Source organism: Halichoerus grypus, chromosome 6, assembly GCF_964656455.1.
Source record: "Halichoerus grypus chromosome 6, mHalGry1.hap1.1, whole genome shotgun sequence".
NCBI classification, from domain to species: Eukaryota; Metazoa; Chordata; class Mammalia; order Carnivora; family Phocidae; genus Halichoerus; species Halichoerus grypus.
Window position 1 is genome coordinate 56,015,495 of NC_135717.1, and position 16,788 is coordinate 56,032,282.

The 16,788-nt window shown below is 40.0% G+C and overlaps 1 protein-coding gene across 1 annotated transcript in view; it reads right to left on the reverse strand.

Moving 5' to 3' along the window:
• Window positions 1-16,788, reverse strand: part of CUBN (cubilin) — a 265,371-nt gene that overhangs the window by 67,903 nt on the left and 180,680 nt on the right. Inside the window, exons 44-51 of the mRNA XM_036097059.2 lie at window positions 14,822-14,996; window positions 13,256-13,434; window positions 11,853-12,062; window positions 11,067-11,207; window positions 10,238-10,419; window positions 4,091-4,262; window positions 2,818-3,024; window positions 122-271 (exon numbers count right to left, since the gene is read on the reverse strand). Of these exons, the coding sequence (XP_035952952.1) occupies window positions 122-271; window positions 2,818-3,024; window positions 4,091-4,262; window positions 10,238-10,419; window positions 11,067-11,207; window positions 11,853-12,062; window positions 13,256-13,434; window positions 14,822-14,996 (1,416 nt within the window). The remainder of the gene's footprint in view (window positions 1-121; window positions 272-2,817; window positions 3,025-4,090; window positions 4,263-10,237; window positions 10,420-11,066; window positions 11,208-11,852; window positions 12,063-13,255; window positions 13,435-14,821; window positions 14,997-16,788) is intronic.

Here is a 16,788-nt window from a genome sequence, read left to right on the forward strand (position 1 = left end):
TAGCAACAAATTTAATAGCTACCTAGAAGTGAATCTCACAAAATACATGTGAGATCTTTATGGAAAAAAAATTATCATCTATGATATTTCCAGACTTTGAGCATTTAGTCACAAGTCTTACCTGTAAAAGAATACTCTGCATGGAATCCAACATGTTCTACACGTTCATTGGTGACAAAGTGTATCCATACTTGAGGATAAGGTGTAACCAGTGGCACTGTAGGTTTTGAAGGTCCACAAAGTCTCCACATCAGAGGCCCATCAGCATTACCTGAACAAAATAACACACCAAATGCCATTATTTATATAGCTTTTGAGAAATATATTCAGTGAATTCAGTAGGAACAAATAATAAAGAACATTTCAAGGTATTTATTGACACACATTGAAATTCTGATTTAGTAGGAGATGTTTCACAAAGTTCCTTTTTATCTTTGTCAACTGCAAAAGAAAGAGTTCCAACAGGGTAAAAAACAAACAAACAAAAAATCCCCATGCTTTTTTAGTATAGGCACCTTTCTCTATTGTGGGTGCCACTTTGTTCCAATTTTTGTTTTCATAATTATTTTAGCATACCTAAACAGAGATAAAATTAATTTTAAAAAACATTTGGATGTGCCTTTTTTTAGGGAGTAAAAAATATAATGCCAACAGTGACAAAATATATCAAGATAAAAGTGATAATTATCTAAAATTTTAATGATTTCTTCACTGAATTTAATTAAAATGAATAGGATATTCAGTACTTAGGCTAAGAATTATCAGATTTGGAGCTGAGTATTTTTATGAAGATTACTTTTCACAGTAATTTGATCAACCTTTATTGAACACCTACAAGAGCTCACAATTAATCTGCTCTTTATTTATTCTGTCAGACTAACATCATTGATTTTATAAGTCAACAAAATATAGTACTTTAACTCTCTCTGAAATGGGAGAATAGGGAGAAGATTGCATTTAACTGACTGAAATTTGATATACAGCTGCTCGGCTTAATTCAATAAGCCAATGTTTTGGGTTTTTTTTAACTGAAATTCAAGTTAGTTAACAAATAGTGTAGTACTGGTTTCAGGAGTAGAATTTAGAGATTCAGCAGTTGCATATAATACCCAGTGCTCTTTACATCAAGTGCCCTCCTTAATGCCCATCACCCTATTAGCCCATCCCTCAACCCACCTCCCCTCCAGCAAACTTCAGTTTACTCTCTATAGTTAACAGTCTCTTATGGTTTGCCTCCCTCTCTGTTTTTATCTTATATTCTTTTTCCTTCCCTTCCCCTATGTTCATCTGTTTTGTTTCTTAAATTCCACATATGAGTGAAATCATGACATTTGTCTTTCTCTGAATGACTTATATCCCTTAGCATAATACACTCTAGTTTCATCCACATTTTGCAAATGGCAAGATCTCATTCTTTTTGGTGGCCGAGTAATATTCCATTTTATATATATCCTACATCTTCTTTATCCATTCATCAGTCGATGGACATTTTAAGCCAGTGGTTTTGAACCAGGTGGCAGTCATAAGGGTTTATCAGAATCACATGGAGAACATTCTCAAACTACAACTTCCATTTCCTTCATAAGTCTTCTTTAGATTCATCTACTTAGGAGGGCCCACATGCTTCTCCTGCTGATTCCCTTGATCTGTGACCACAGACTTTATCAAATTCTTCTTGAAAATTCTGTCCACCATGTTCTCAAAGTCAGCATTGATTTCAATAGCTGCCCCAGACCATTGTCACCAATGTTAGTTACATTGGTGTAATATTGCCACTCACTGTGTTAGTGTCTCCTGCTTTCAGCCTCCTTTAAATTAAAGTTTTTCAGCTACATGGAACTCAGTGAACCTTAAATAGCACAGATGACCTACAATGTTACTTCTCTTTTTCAAACCAGGAAAAGAGTGCCAATGTAACAATGGAGGCAATTTGACGGATTGCCCACAACTCAAGACTCAATTACAAGAAAGAACTAAAATGGATTCATCTTTTATGAAGGGAGATTTTTTTTAAAAATTTTTAAGAGAACTATGGTTTACCAAGCACACCTCAGTCCATTTCTATCATGAAAACAAAGGCAAACTTGACTCTTTGGGGGATAATTCCCCAAGTAGCTTCCACGTTCTCCTCCATCTGTTACATTGCAAACTTCTTTTGCTTTCTAAGTAGAATCCCTGTAAATTCAGGAAATCACCGATACAATTCTGACCATGCTAATTTCCAGTCTGTGAGGAAAGAAGTCTTGAGTAGTAAAAGATCACTGAAGGGACCACGTGAACTCATCAAGAGAATACAGACGAGGGGCACCTGGATGGCGCAGTCAGTTAAGTGTCCGACTCTTGGTTTCGGCTCAGGTCATGGTCTCAGGGTCATAGAATCGAGCCCTGTGTCAGGATCCGTGCTCAGCATGGAGTCTGCTTAGGATTCTCTCTCTCTCTCTCTCTCCCTCTCTCCCTCTGTCCCTCGTGCCCACGTGCTCTCTCACTCTCTCTCTCTCTCTCTCTCTCTCTCAAATAAATAAATAAATCTTTAAAAAAAGAGAGAGAACACAGATAAGCTGAATCTCTCTTGGTAAGCCTCACCTTAATTGAAACATAGAGTCTACTTGCAAACTCTGATCCATCTCGTTCACCGTTCATAGGGCATGTTACCTCAGCTGGGTACAAACAGAAATATAGCTTTTTCTGACCAAAGTTCTTTAGGATTCAATGTACATATATTATAGCCACAAGAGTCCCTTCATTATTGGTGGCCTCCAGGTATAAGAACAATACTGTGGATAAGTAAAATAGAACAAGTTCCTTGATTGAACTCACCTGCTCGGAACTCAAGGACATCAAACTGACAGTCTTGGTGACTTTCCAGGTAAAAATCCTCAAAATGAATGTAAATAGATGAATTTCCCTGATTTGGATTGCTGAGCGTCCATTCACAGTTTAAGTTTCTTGAGTAATTACTGACTCCATTATAGCCAGGAGAAGTAAAGTTTCCTTCAGGGAAATGTGTAAGGGACCCACCACACACTAAGAAAACAAAAGGCAACAGAGAAAGTAAGAGTGAAATCCACGCCATAACAGAACATACAAGTAATGCAATAACAACTAAAATAACAACAGCAAGATTTTTATTGTTTTGATTTGTTTTTCTAGGTGAAGTTAAGATTGTGGGTGAAGGGCTGGCTTATGCATGCAGACTACGGAAGAAATTTCTGTGAGTTTGGAAATATGTATAAAAATAAACAGCTTCTTTATTTTCCTGTAGGGTAGATTAGGTGGATTTAGGGGTTTGGCTATGCACCAGTTTCTCCCGACTTAAACCTATTGTTCATTAATATTTAATTTAGAGAAATAGCTAACTTCCAGTGGTGGCCTCAGTGGCTTCTCATTAGCAATTCTCCACTTGACCCAAGAATTTAATTGGATCAAACAGATAACACAACACCAGAGTGCCAATGAACTTGCCCCTTTTCATATGGTAATGAATGTTCCTTGTATCAATGAAAAAACTTAAAGGTTTTTTAAATATTCAGTTCCACTCCTTCTAAAATTTAAAACTCTTAGGTAATGGCACCAATCCAGAAAATAAGAGAATATTTAGACCAGAAAGGCCATCTTACTTAACTTTTAAATACTCTGCATCAAATGTGAACCCTCATTCATTTACACTGGAAAAATATGTATATGGATGGATGACTAAGAAACAATAAAATCTGGCTATCTTCAATTAAATGAGTTACTTTTGGGGAGTCAGTTACCTTCTAAGTTGAAGATCTCATTAAGCACAAAATAACTGACCAAAGACTATGGAATGGGCAACCAAAATAATGGCAGCATTGCATGGAATTGAGCTAGAAGCTCTCCCAAAAGCATTTTTAGAAGTTTTTAACTCACAATAGCAGCTTTCTTTCCGAACCCGGAACATTTTTTTTTTTCCTGTCTGGGATGGGTTTTCTACCTGGTTATATATGTTTGCTTTATGTAGAAGGTCCCAGGTGTAATTCTGATCTCTGAAGGGAAATAGATGGCTCCTTGCTGTTGGTCGTAGCTGTGGGACCCCTGCAGTGCCCACGATTATAACATCTTCCATTACCTGCGTCTTCGCCGGATGTGTAGGAAGCACTGAAGCCTCCATATGGCCTGGATCCATCAGTGAAAAACACGACTTTCATTGTATTTCCTGAAGATCTGATCGCGTCGCTTACGTTCACATTACTACACAGTTTCTCTAGCTGGGGTGAGTTACTTCTAATGCCATTGAATATCTGTTGGAAAAACAGTTTAACCTTTAGTCCCACTGTCCATCTGACAGAGGGTTTCCTAGAAGATTATATTCACAGCCCGGATACACTTCCTTAGAAGGAAACTGTGCTAAAATGAATTACTTAACAGTACGGGCTCCTTGCTCGGTGCCACAAGCCACTATATTACCCGGAGCACATTCTGTGGCCTCAGGGTCATTTCACTAAAATGAAAGTATTACAGTAATGCCCTCCTGCCATGTGGTGACAAATGAAAAACTGCAGTACCGTCTGCAACTGGAAACCATGCTCGAAATGTAAATTAGACAGGCCAACACACTTACATCTTAGTTCACAGAGTTCACTGATGGACCATTTTTCATAACAATGTATCGGCACCTTTGATATTTGGAATGAAGGCTTAAATATTAGTGTCTGATGACTAGAAGCATATAGTAACTCAAATATTTTAAAATGCCTTGAAAAGTAACTTTAAAAAACCAATCTCAATATCAATATAATAGTTCTTTCCTAAGTACTTATAAATCCAAAGTCTCAATTTTCTTATTAGTTTGAATTTTTAAAAAAATGGATTAGAGTAGTGCTGGCTCCAAAATATTAAACAATAATTCTAGTTATGCACATAGTTATAATAGTTGCAAAGTATTATTCCACTTTGGTGCAAAAACAAGGGAGTTTCAGCATGCCTGGTTGTCACAGTTCAGGAAAGATCCAGAAGTAACTAAACAATAATTGACTGATTGAGTAATTCCTCTTTTTAAAAAAGGATTTGAATCACTCACGATTAGAAATAATGATTCCAAGTCTAACACTAAGAGATACGAAGGAGAAGAATGCACTCCATAACAAAGATGTGAGCTTTTTAATTTACTATAATTGATCATTAAATTGAGCTCTGTGAGGGCTTCTGGTTTCAAGTGTCTTCTGACTCACAGGACCAGACACAGTGTTTCCTATCACTTACTGAGCACCAACAAAATGACAGGCTTTGCTAATAGCCTACTTGTATTACTTTATTCAATTAGCACAATACCCTCTCAGACACATAATATTATCCCTGTTTTCCAGATTAAGACAGTAGAATTCAGAAAGGTTATACAATTTGCTTCAGTTCAAAGAACTAGTGATAATAAAATTAGATTTAAAATCTGATTCCAGGGGCGCCTGGGTGGCTCAGTCGTTAAGTGTCTACCTTTGGCTCAGGTCATGATCCTGGGGGGATGGAGCCCCACACTCAGCTCCCTGCTCAGTGGGAAGCCTGCTTCTCCCTCTCCCACTCCCCCGCTTGTGTTTCTGCTCTCACTCTCTCTCTGTCAAATAAATAAATAAAATATTTTTAAAAAAATCTGATTCCAAGCCATGAAGTAATGTATAAGGAAATAGAAGATGACAAAATTTCAGTAATACTGAAAACAGGAATAGGCAACATACTGCCAGAATCAAAAGGGATTATCAGCAACTGCAGGCTAATGGAACATGTCAGAAACCCTGATCAATGGCGGTTATCCTTGCACGAGTGTCTGCCCTGAGCTTAGAATCACAATGACTAACAATTGTTCAGACAGCCGTTTATCACATGAACTCCTGCTTTTTGAGGCAACCAAAGTGCTGTTTCCACTTTCCTCCTCCACTCATGTTTGTACAGAAACTACAACTCCCAGAAAACAATGGGATAGGAAGTAGGCATTTGAGATTCAGGACAAGCTCTGAAATTTGCTACATGCAGGAATAAAATCAGGCATATATCCCACTGTAGTGCATGCTGGAGGGTGTACGTTTGCCTCTTCTCCTTCTGGACAGAGTCAGATAAGTAGCTAGGTTTGCAGGAATTGTATGCTCAGGCAGCTGGAGAAGGTATTAATCTAGAGGCAGTGCACTTAAAGCTGCCTTCACTCAACCTATAGATCTCAGGAAGTTTCCCTTCTCTCTCCCTCCCTTCCTCTTTTCTTTTCTCTTCTCTTCTCTTCTTTTCTTTCTTTTTTATCTCTCTCTCTTCCTGTCTGTCTGTTTCTTTCTGCCTCTCTTTCTCTTTTTCCTTCTTTCTTTCTCTCCTTCTCCACCCCCCCACTCTGCTTTTTTGTGAGAAGTTCTCAGAGGGATGAAGTGCGGGCAAAGGGCAAGCCACATCCCCTTATTTACAGCAGAGTGAAGAAGAAACAAAACATTGAACCTATAAAAATATATTTCAAAGAAAAAGAATGTGGACATGATATTAAAGATTCATAAAAGAAATTTATTGTTAGAGCTTTAGCCTCCCCAGGAGAAAAGGCCTGTAGATAGGACATTTGTAGTTTCTCCTAATTAAATGGTCAAGTATCCCCAACCCAGTGAAGACCGTAAGTTGACAATCCCATGCACACAGAGCTTCCAAGCAGCATTTTAGTACTTCATTCTTAAATATGAATAAACAGCCAAGGGTCATTAGACATTTCCTTAAATGTCTAATGTAAAAGGCAGAGACCAATCAATATACATAGATAGGAAACAGGAAACTGAAGAAATGGATCTCAAAAGAAGCAACATAAAACTTCAAAATTATGATTAATATATTTATATACATATGTGAATATATCAAATACATATGATATTTTAATATATATAGTATATAAGAACAATGGTAAAATAAGGATAATTCCAGGTATACATCTTCTCATAAACCTTATCATCCATGCCCACTTCCTTATGGAAATACAGGAACAAATGCCTCACCAGAAAAGGAAATGAACCAAGACAGGATAATGCACCTGTCATGGAGTCAGGTGTCCAGCCCAGGAGAGGAATGAAGGAGCGTGCAAAGTTGACGGGGAAGGGAATGCCCCACATGACAGCAGGCATCATGCTTGCAGCTGATGGAAAAGGGCTCAAGGAAGGGTACTGCTAAGGAAAATGAAGGAACTGGTAGATGTACTTTACAAGGTGGGGACGTACCCCTGGAGTGAAAGCGTGTGGAAGAATTAATGATATGTGTATAAAAAAACTCAATGTAGAAAAGGACATGATTATTGTTATTAATCAGAAAAACAAAAGCAAACGCTACCATAGCACACTACGTGGTGAGGTGGGGAATGACAGCTGTATAATCATGGTAATGTAAACAATGAAGAGCAATTTAAACAAAATCTGTGACGTATGTATTTTGGGAGGAAGTTGGGGGAGTCTGAGCTGTGCGTAGCCCTGTGGTGCGTATGTGGTGGGGGTGGCTTGTGAAGAGAGCTAAACCCTCATCTCTCATAGTTGCACATGGGTAGATGATGCCTAAGACCAAAAAATAAAGAAGTAGCAGAATAGGAATATTATTTTGAAATAATGACAGACACACCACAAGAAGTAGCTAAAAGAGTTGAAAGTAGATGCCTTTGGCGTCTATGATTCAGAGATGGGAAAATGACAAGTAAGACATGATTTAAAATGTGTGGTTGTCGCTGTAAATTTTATTATTTGAGTTCTGAAACTATGACTGTTCATATTATCTTTCCTGTAGGGCATGTGAAAATTCTACTGGTAAGATTCCTCATAATCATTATATTCAATACGATTTCAATTATGGAAAGAATTTCAAAGGGAAATAATCGGTTGTATACATCAAAATTTTAGCAATGGGTAAGTAGAATTTCAAATATTTTTTATATTTTTTATTTTGTGAACTCTCCAAAATCTGTTTGATAGGCACCTATTATGTTTATAATCAGAAAAATGGATAAAAATTAGTGTGCAAATGAATTTATGCCACATTATTACAATTGCATAATATATTCATTGCCAAGGAAAGATAAGAAAAGGTATCAAACTATGGTATACTGGGAGTGGTTAATTTTTTTCTACTTCATCTTTGACTCTATATATTCAGTGGAGGGGGCCTGGGTGGCTCAGTCTATTACACATCCAACTCTTGCTTTCGGCTCAGGTCATGATACATCTATAGATATATCTTATATACATATATCTATATCTATATATATAATACCTTCAGGTATTAGAACTTGGGGGCAAATTGTGAAGTTTGAATATGGTCATTTTAGGGCAGTACAAAGTATTACACTAACATACAAAGATGTTTTGTTTTTTGAAATTCACTACCCAACAGGAGACAATTAAATTGAAAACAAAAGGATCTTTTTTTTTTTTAAGATTTTATTTATTTATTTGCCACAGAGAGAGAGAGAGAGAGAGAGCACAAGCAGGGGGAGAGGCAGAGGCGGAGGGAGAAGCAGGCTCCCCGCCGAGCAGGGAGCCCGATGTGGGGCTCCATCCCAGGACCCTGGGATCATGACCTGAGCCGAAGGCAGACATTTAACCGACTGAGCCACCCAGGCGCCCCAAAAGTGTCTTGTTTTTAAAACAGGATAATGAGGGACACCTGGGTGGCTCATTCGTTAAGCCTCTGCCTTCAGCTCAGGTCGTGGTCCCAGAGTTCTGGGATTGAGCCCCACATCTGCTTCTCCCTCTCCCTCTGCCCCAGCCCCTGCTCGTGCTCTCTCTTCCTCACTTTCTCTCAGATAGATAAATAAAAATCTTTAAAAAAAAAAAAAAAGGATAATGATAGTACTTCTGCTATTCACTCATTCAATTATTAGTGTTTCTACTGGAGATTCAGCAGTGAATGAAACGCAGAGCATGTCCTAATGGAGCTTACATTCTGGTGGTGGGAGCAGACAAGACACAGACAAACAAATAAATACATGGGATGTCAGTTGGTGTGAAGGGCCGTGAAAGCAATAATGCAGGGAACAGGATGGGTCAGGGTGGAATCTATTTAACGTAGCGTCTCAGGTACCAGGTCATTTGAAGAGCCGGGAATAAAGAGAGAGAGTGGACCAGGCGACCACTGGGAGGTGCAGTCCAGAGGCCACAGGACAGGTGAAGTGGGTTTTCGAACATCTTAGCAGATTCAAGGACCCAAAAGGAAGGCAGTGAGACTGGATCCTAGTGAGCAAAAGAGCAGGGGAGTTTGAAACCAGATGCAGATACCATAGGGCCAGTTGGGCCACTGTAAAGATTTGGGATTTCCCTCTGAGTGAGATGATGAGGCCAAGAGAGGATTTTCAAGGAGAGCAGCATGATGTGATTTACATTTAAACCCATCACGCTGGCCGCTGCACCCAGCAGGGGGACCAGGGTGGGGGTAGGGAGACCAGCCGGAAGTCGTTAAATTAAGTCTGAGCCAGCGGTGGTGGCGGTAGCAGTGGATCTGGTGAGAAGTAGTTAGATTCGGGATCTCTTTAAAGATCCAGCCAGTGGGCCTTGATTATGGATGCAACATAAGGTGGGAGGGAATGAACTCCAAAACAGACATTGAGGTTTTTGACCCGAGCATCTGGAAGTTTGGAATTGTTATTGACTGAGGTGACAAGGACGGAAGGAAGGCTGAGTTGGGTAGAGAAATACATTAATATTAATGTATAATTAATCCAGTATATATACATATATAGCTGTCATTTCAGTTACAATCTTCTTTCCCACTCACGGCTCTCCTTTGCTTTCCTTTGCTAAGGGAAGCTAAGAATGCTGACGGCATCTCCCAAAGCACTTGACCTTGGCAACACTGAGGGCAGGCAGCCCATGCTCTTCCAAAGGAGTGGCTCAGCACCTCGGCAGAGAACAGTAACTATGCAGGACCACTCAACTGCTTAAAACTTTTGGTGGTGACTGTTCTGTGACTTTGGTCCTATTCAACTATGTGCTACCCACGGGCTTCACTTTCCTCCGTTTACCCACTTTTGCCATGGGTAATGATCATTTGCTCTCAAAATTTATCCCACCTATGACCCTGATGTATGTTGCGACAATGAATAGGCTCTTAAAACAGGTTTTACAAATAACATGGCAGTTCACTGGGCTTTTGTTCCATCAAAAATACTTCAGATTTGTTTGAGGCATGGATGGGAATATTCCTGACCTAGTTTTCTGACTATGATTTATAGGTCAATAAACTCCTTCAACAATGGAATGTAACATCCCTGACTGCACGGGACACTTACCGTCACACGCTCACTGCTGCAGGATGGACGAGCTTCCAGACTCAGGTTGTTAAAAGTCAGGGTGATCCGCCTTCCTTCTTGCACTGTGATCCTCCACTCACAGACCCGGCCATGAGGATTCGGGTTCGGGTAGTTGGGAGAGGTAAATGTTCCCGTAGGGCCCTGTAGATCCCCACCACACTCTGAAGGGGAAGAAACCCAAGAAAACTGCCAATCCAATCAAAATGATCCCTTCCACAAGAAGTGTTCTCTAAAGTATTTTCTTTACTATCACATTGGACAAAATTATTGCTCTTATTTACTGCTAGGTGTATATGAGGACTTAGAGAGAATGTTTGTATCCACTTCCTGTCTCTAATATTTAATATTTAATCCGTGTTTCCATGGATGACAGTTCGCTGGCAGCATTGTATCATCATGGCCCAAGAAATATGGGGGACCAATGGATGGAGTAATCTCAAGAGTCAGACGATGCAGGAGATGAGAGTAATTACCCAGTTTCTTCAGATAAGATCTGTATTTCACCAATGTCAGGGTATTTGGAATGCCGATTCTGACAGCTGTGGGGCTAATGCACTAGTTTGCTTAAGATGAGGAATGTGTACAGCTCTCGTCCCATAACATCATCCAAAGCACTTTCTTCGGTAGCCTGTATCACAGCTGTGGTGTGACTATTTGATTAATGTCTGCCTCTCCACTAAAGTGTGAGGTCCAAGAAGACAGCGGTCATTTTGGTTCAACAACTATTGTACCACCAGTGCCTTGCAGAGTGTCTAGCCAATGTAGGTGCTCAATAATATATAAATAGTTAACATATCAGTGAACTTACCTTCCATGCTGGATTCAAATTGGAGTCTGAATCCTGAGGCAGTAAGAGAGCCATCTGTGACAAACCTCACCAAAGCGACATTGCTAGAAGTGTCTATGCTGTCCGGAATGGTGTTTCCACAGTATCTGCCCAATAAACTTCCTGTGAGAGGCAAATAATTAAGTATGTCTATGTCCACGTGAATGATTTCATTTCACCTCTACTTGAGGTATTCTACAAGTACAAAGAAAATAATAAAAGACAAGACCCTGCCCACGAAGAAATGTTAACCTCTATTAAGAGAAGGAAGACAAACATGAACAAAATCAACATATTCATATAGATGAAGATGTGTAACAAAAGCTGCAACCAGTTAGGGCAAGGACATCTCAGCACAATGAGGGACCTCATTTGGTTAAAGAGATGGTTCCAGGCAACAGAGTGATGAGTGTCCAACTCACGTGATTTCTAGATACATTACCCTCTCTCTCCTTACTTGACAGGATGCTCCTCAAATAACTAACTGCATATGGCACGGGAAGGTCTCAACGGGAAGAGGATGCCTTCTCCATACAGTGCTCTCTCAGCATGATCTATAAGGACAAGCTATATAATGACACCTGGGGCTTTGGACACCCACTGTTTGTGAGTCGGACTCCAGGGAGAGAAAAGTTGACACTGCTCAGAGCTGACTGCACTTCTAGGCAAAGAACAGATGTCGTTTTACCTTTCTTGAAGTGAGGACACTTCAGAGGCTGAATGAGGAAAATAAACATCCCCAAAAGACAGCAGACATATTGCACTGACCAGAGGTATGGTTTTCCCAGATCTCCACAAAGTCTTTTTCACAGCCAGAGGAATTCTGAAGGTTAAAGTCTTCAAAATGGATGGTAAGATAGTGTCCTGAGGGACCCTCGAGATGCCACTCACAGAATAAATTGTCTCTATATGGAAGTGTTGGATATCCGCTGCTTTCAATGACACCACTTTGCCCTGTCACTCTTCCCCCACAGTGGGCTGCAGAAAAGAGCAATATTCTGTTACAAGATTTTTCTTTTCTTTTTTTTTAAATTTAATCAGCACATTCAAAAACTTTTAGGTGCCAATTAACATTTTAAAAATTCTGAAAACGTTTATTTAGTAGTGTTCCCCTTATTATTTGAAATCTACTATTGATGTAAAGAGAAATGATACCACAAGTCCAGTTCAATAATGGGAAATGGAAACTGAATGGCATATTCTGTAACATCACATTAATCCTCCTGGGACACCATGTAAGAGCTATTAGTTGCAAGGAAGTTTCCTTTCAAGAACCAATTGATAGATTGGTAGGGCCTGCCTACTACCCTGTGTCTGTGATTCTGAAGATGGAAGGCGGGCTTAGCTGGAAGGGTGCAGTGGTGATTAGTGATGCCTGGCCTTCCTGGTTGAACTATCAAATGAACGTTTCACTGCAATAACTGGTATCTCGGGGCCTGGCAAACTACCACTCAATTCTTCCTTATCAGCTGGATGTGATAGATTGAATTATATACAGTTTGCCTCGGGCTATAAAACAACCTATGGTGTAGGTTTAATGTTGTTACCAGTAGGCTTTCCAACTTTTGACTGTATATTAAATATGTTTGGTTAGTGTTCAGACCCACCAGATACTGAATTCTATGTAATTGTGACCATAAAACAATAAATCTTCAGGATGCATGTGTATTGCTCATTTTTTAAAGTAAGGAAATCAAAACACTGAGGAGACACACTTGTTTCTGTCTAGTGACTGATTTGGCACTAGAGACATAAGGGAAAAACATTATCCACTAATGATGAGTTCAAAGTTACCGTTCTGTATATAGTTATTTGATTATGTTTGAACAGTAAGCCATTTTACTAGTTAAGGTGATACTATACAGATTTCATAATAAGAGAAAGAAACAAAAATTTGATTTAACTGAATATGTTTTCACAAACAAGTTAGGAAAAAATACAAAATATTCAAGTTTACTAAAAAGAGTGGTTTAAAATGGAAAGCAAAATAAAATGTTAAATTGATAAATGACTTTGGTTTTAAACATTTACATTCCTTACTTATTTCTATCACTAAAACAATCATTACAATTAGGCAGATAGAAAGACTTCTCTAAAAATGGTATGATTTTTTAAAGTTTTATTATAGTCTGTCATAACTTTCTTATTAAATAAAAAAAAAATGTTGTTACCTATAGCATACTTGATCTTGAACCCCACCTGAGTGGGGCTGTTGTCAGATCGGAATCTCAAATACATCACATCTCCTGAGGACAACTGGCTGCTGGGCAAAGATCTCCCACAAACCTTGGAAAGTACTGGTGCATTTGAATCAGCCCCATCTCTCAACTCAAGGTAATTGGATGTGCAGCTAAAGAGGAAAGAAAATTCCATTTAATATAAAAAAAGTCTGTCACTTTGACGTATTTTCAAAATAAAGACTTCACCAACTTTCTCCAAGAGCAATATTAAATCATCATTTTTGTAGCAGAAGACACTACGACCATCGTTTTAAGTGGTGTGTCGCTTGAGAATGCTACATAATATTTTTCTAATCATAATATGTTCTTTCATTAGTGGCTCCAAAAGGCAGGTGTTATATGTACCACATCAAAGAATGCTGGGGCGCCCGGGTGGCTCAGTCGTTAGGCGTCTGCCTTGGGCTCAGGTCATGATCCCAGGGTCCTGGGATCGAGCCCCACCTCGGGCTCCCTGCTCAGCGGGAAGCCTGCTTCTCCCACTCCCACTCCCCCTGTTTGTGTTCCCTCTCTTGCTGTGTCTCTCTCTGTCAAATAAATAAATAAAAATCTTAAAAAAAAAAAAAAGAATGTTTACTTGTCTTCCCTCCGTATTTGTTTGACAAATACACAAGTCATTCTCAAATTAGTGCCTAGGAATTTCAAGACAAGAAGTACTTTGTTTCATGTGATGATAGGGCACATCTCTTGTGACAAAGACAAATTCTGTCTTGACAGCCCTGCCACCCAGGCTAGTGGAGAGTCTCAGCTGGAATGTTCTGTGTCCATAAAAGTGAGCGAATATTTACCCAGTATTTCTTAAGAAAGTCAATCAGCCATTTAATGCTCACTGAGTGGGACCGTGGCATTATATCAGGTGCCCGTAAATAGTAAGCAAAAGCTCTCGTACTAAGTTTTGTACCGTACACATATTCTTGCAAATGTATACATACTTTTGTTAAATGAAGAGAAAAATTCAGGGGTTTCTTTTCAGTCAGTATGGTTATTCTCTTTGTGTTCAACGCAGTTAAGGCTTACTCCCTGGTTTGTAATCCCGTAAGAATTCTCATTAAAGAGAGGTTGGGAAATTGTACGGTACTTGCCTTAGTCCTTTCTCTGACACTGGTGACCCCTAGTGTCACGTAACACAAATTTCCATTTGCTAAACAGACACTTTATTATTTATGACATTGAGTATGAGGCTGGGAAAATAAATATTCATCTACCAGAGACACTATATTTTTCCTGTGGGAGGAAGAACGGATAACATAAATCTCGAACAGCTATCCTCAGTGTCTCTTGGAGGATGTGCATGGTGTCAGGAGGGACAATGTCCGTGTACATAACCTGCTCAGCTAATTTGAGAGTGGCCGGCAGGCAATGTTTTCAGGCTCAAGGTGTAATGCGTGTCCCTTCCCCATTTTTTAGATTTCCTACGCTGAGAAAAGAAATTATTCTCAAACATGACAGCTAGAGAATACTAAGTCTGAGTAGGAGAAAAAGGAAATGGAAGTGACCTACTTGGGTGTTTCTCCAATATTGAACTGATCTTCAAACTGCAGCCTTATGAGCTTTCCAGGAGGAGCAGCTAGGAGCCAAGTGCAATCAGCGTGCTGGGGGTAATTGTCAGGGTGGCTGGGGGAGGTCACATACCCCACAGAATCCACATCGTGGATGTAGATATTGCCCCCACAGGCTGGGGAGAAACACAGTGAAATCAATCGACAGTCTGGGAAAGAGGATGCAATGCCACTATCTTTTTTTTTTTTTTTGCACTGTCTTATGTCTTTTTTTTTTTTTTTAATTGAAATATAGTCAACACTCAATGCCACACTAGTTTCAGGCGTACAACATAGTGATTTGACAAGTCTACATGATTTCATGTATATGTGGAATCTAAAAAACACAAACACACACACAAAAAGCAGAAACAGACCCATAAATACAGAGGACACACTAGGGGTTGCCAAAGGGGAGGGGAGTGGGGGGACGGGCCAGATGGGTGAAGGGAAGTGGGAGGTCCAGGCTTCCAGTTAGGGAAGGAATGAGTCATGGGGATAAAAGGTACAGCATGGGAATACAGCCAAGCGTATTGTAAGAGCCTTGTATGGAGCAGATGGTGATTACACCTGTGGTGAGCACAGCATCACGTCTAGACTTCCCACTGGCATTTTTTAAAGTCTTTTTATCTGTATTTCCAACCTCAATTTCCTTTCATCTGGATTTACCCTCATTCTCTTTTTAAGCAAATAGATTCTGAATTTGCTATCAGGGGAGCTACCAAGTGTGTCATTTTCTAATTTGCCCAACTGTAAATTCTCTTAGAAAATTTCTCTCTTCCTTAAAGCCAACAAAATGCTTCTGGTGCACAGTGCACGCAGCAGAACATCATGGAAGCATTAGTATACATTTGCCACAGAGATAAGCACATGAATGCAGTAGCGCTTGTAACTTCCCACTGACTGGGCAGTTCAATAGAAAGATGCGGAGCTGGGATCTTGAGGTTTAAAAGACTAAGCAGATATATATTTGCACAACTCTGTGGGCATTCGCTCATTATGTTTCTTCAGGATTGAGATGCATTTGAAGAGTAAGAGATAACCGGGATGAGAGAATTTATTAGCCAGTTTCTGGGAGAAGATAAATGGGTTTTTTACACTTCTTTTCTAAAAAACCAAAGTATGTAAAAATACAATCCAGGCCAGAGTAAACCGGGTGCTTACAACACCAATGAAATTAACCTATAAGTTAGCCTCACAGATACATGGATCTTGACATTTATTTCTGCTGTCATTCAGTCACTTATGGTCCTGAATTTTGCCATTACCCAGAATGCTTCTTGTCTCTGAACCCCTAAACTGCAGACTCTTCTGACTGCCTTTAACTCCCTTGCTCTTGGCCCTTCCTTTAGACTCACCTTGCAAAAAAACCCAATATCAAGACTATGCTATTCAAACCATTTGCAGAAATCAAGGCCTCCAAACACGTGCCTCCACTCTCAACACTGCAAGCAACCCTACTTTCTCACAGAAATGTAACAGCTCTGTGAGACTTGACTCTCTGCCCTCAACCCTTATTCCTCCCACTCTTTCTGGAGCCTCACCACACCACTGAAGGAGTTCTCCTTCAGAGAACGATGGAAGAAATCAGATGAGGACACTCCCTCAATTGGTTACCGCCCTTAAGAAATGTATCCGCATCTCTGCCTCCTTTGTCTTCCCCTGCACACGGTCTTCCTGTACATCGGGTCGGCCTCCCACTCCACTGTCTCCTCAGGGACCGTGCTCTATGGAGGCCCTTCCCTTACCCTCTGTGCTCTCTCTCTCTCCCTCTCTCTCAATCCTGGCCCCCTCCCCTCCCCCACTCTCGCCTTGCTCCTCACATCCTCCCACTCATCACATGCTCAAGTCAGATACACTCACCTTCTCTGCTCTCACCGCCCTCTTTCCTCCTTCCCCCTTCACTTTTCAACCCCATCAAAGCACTCT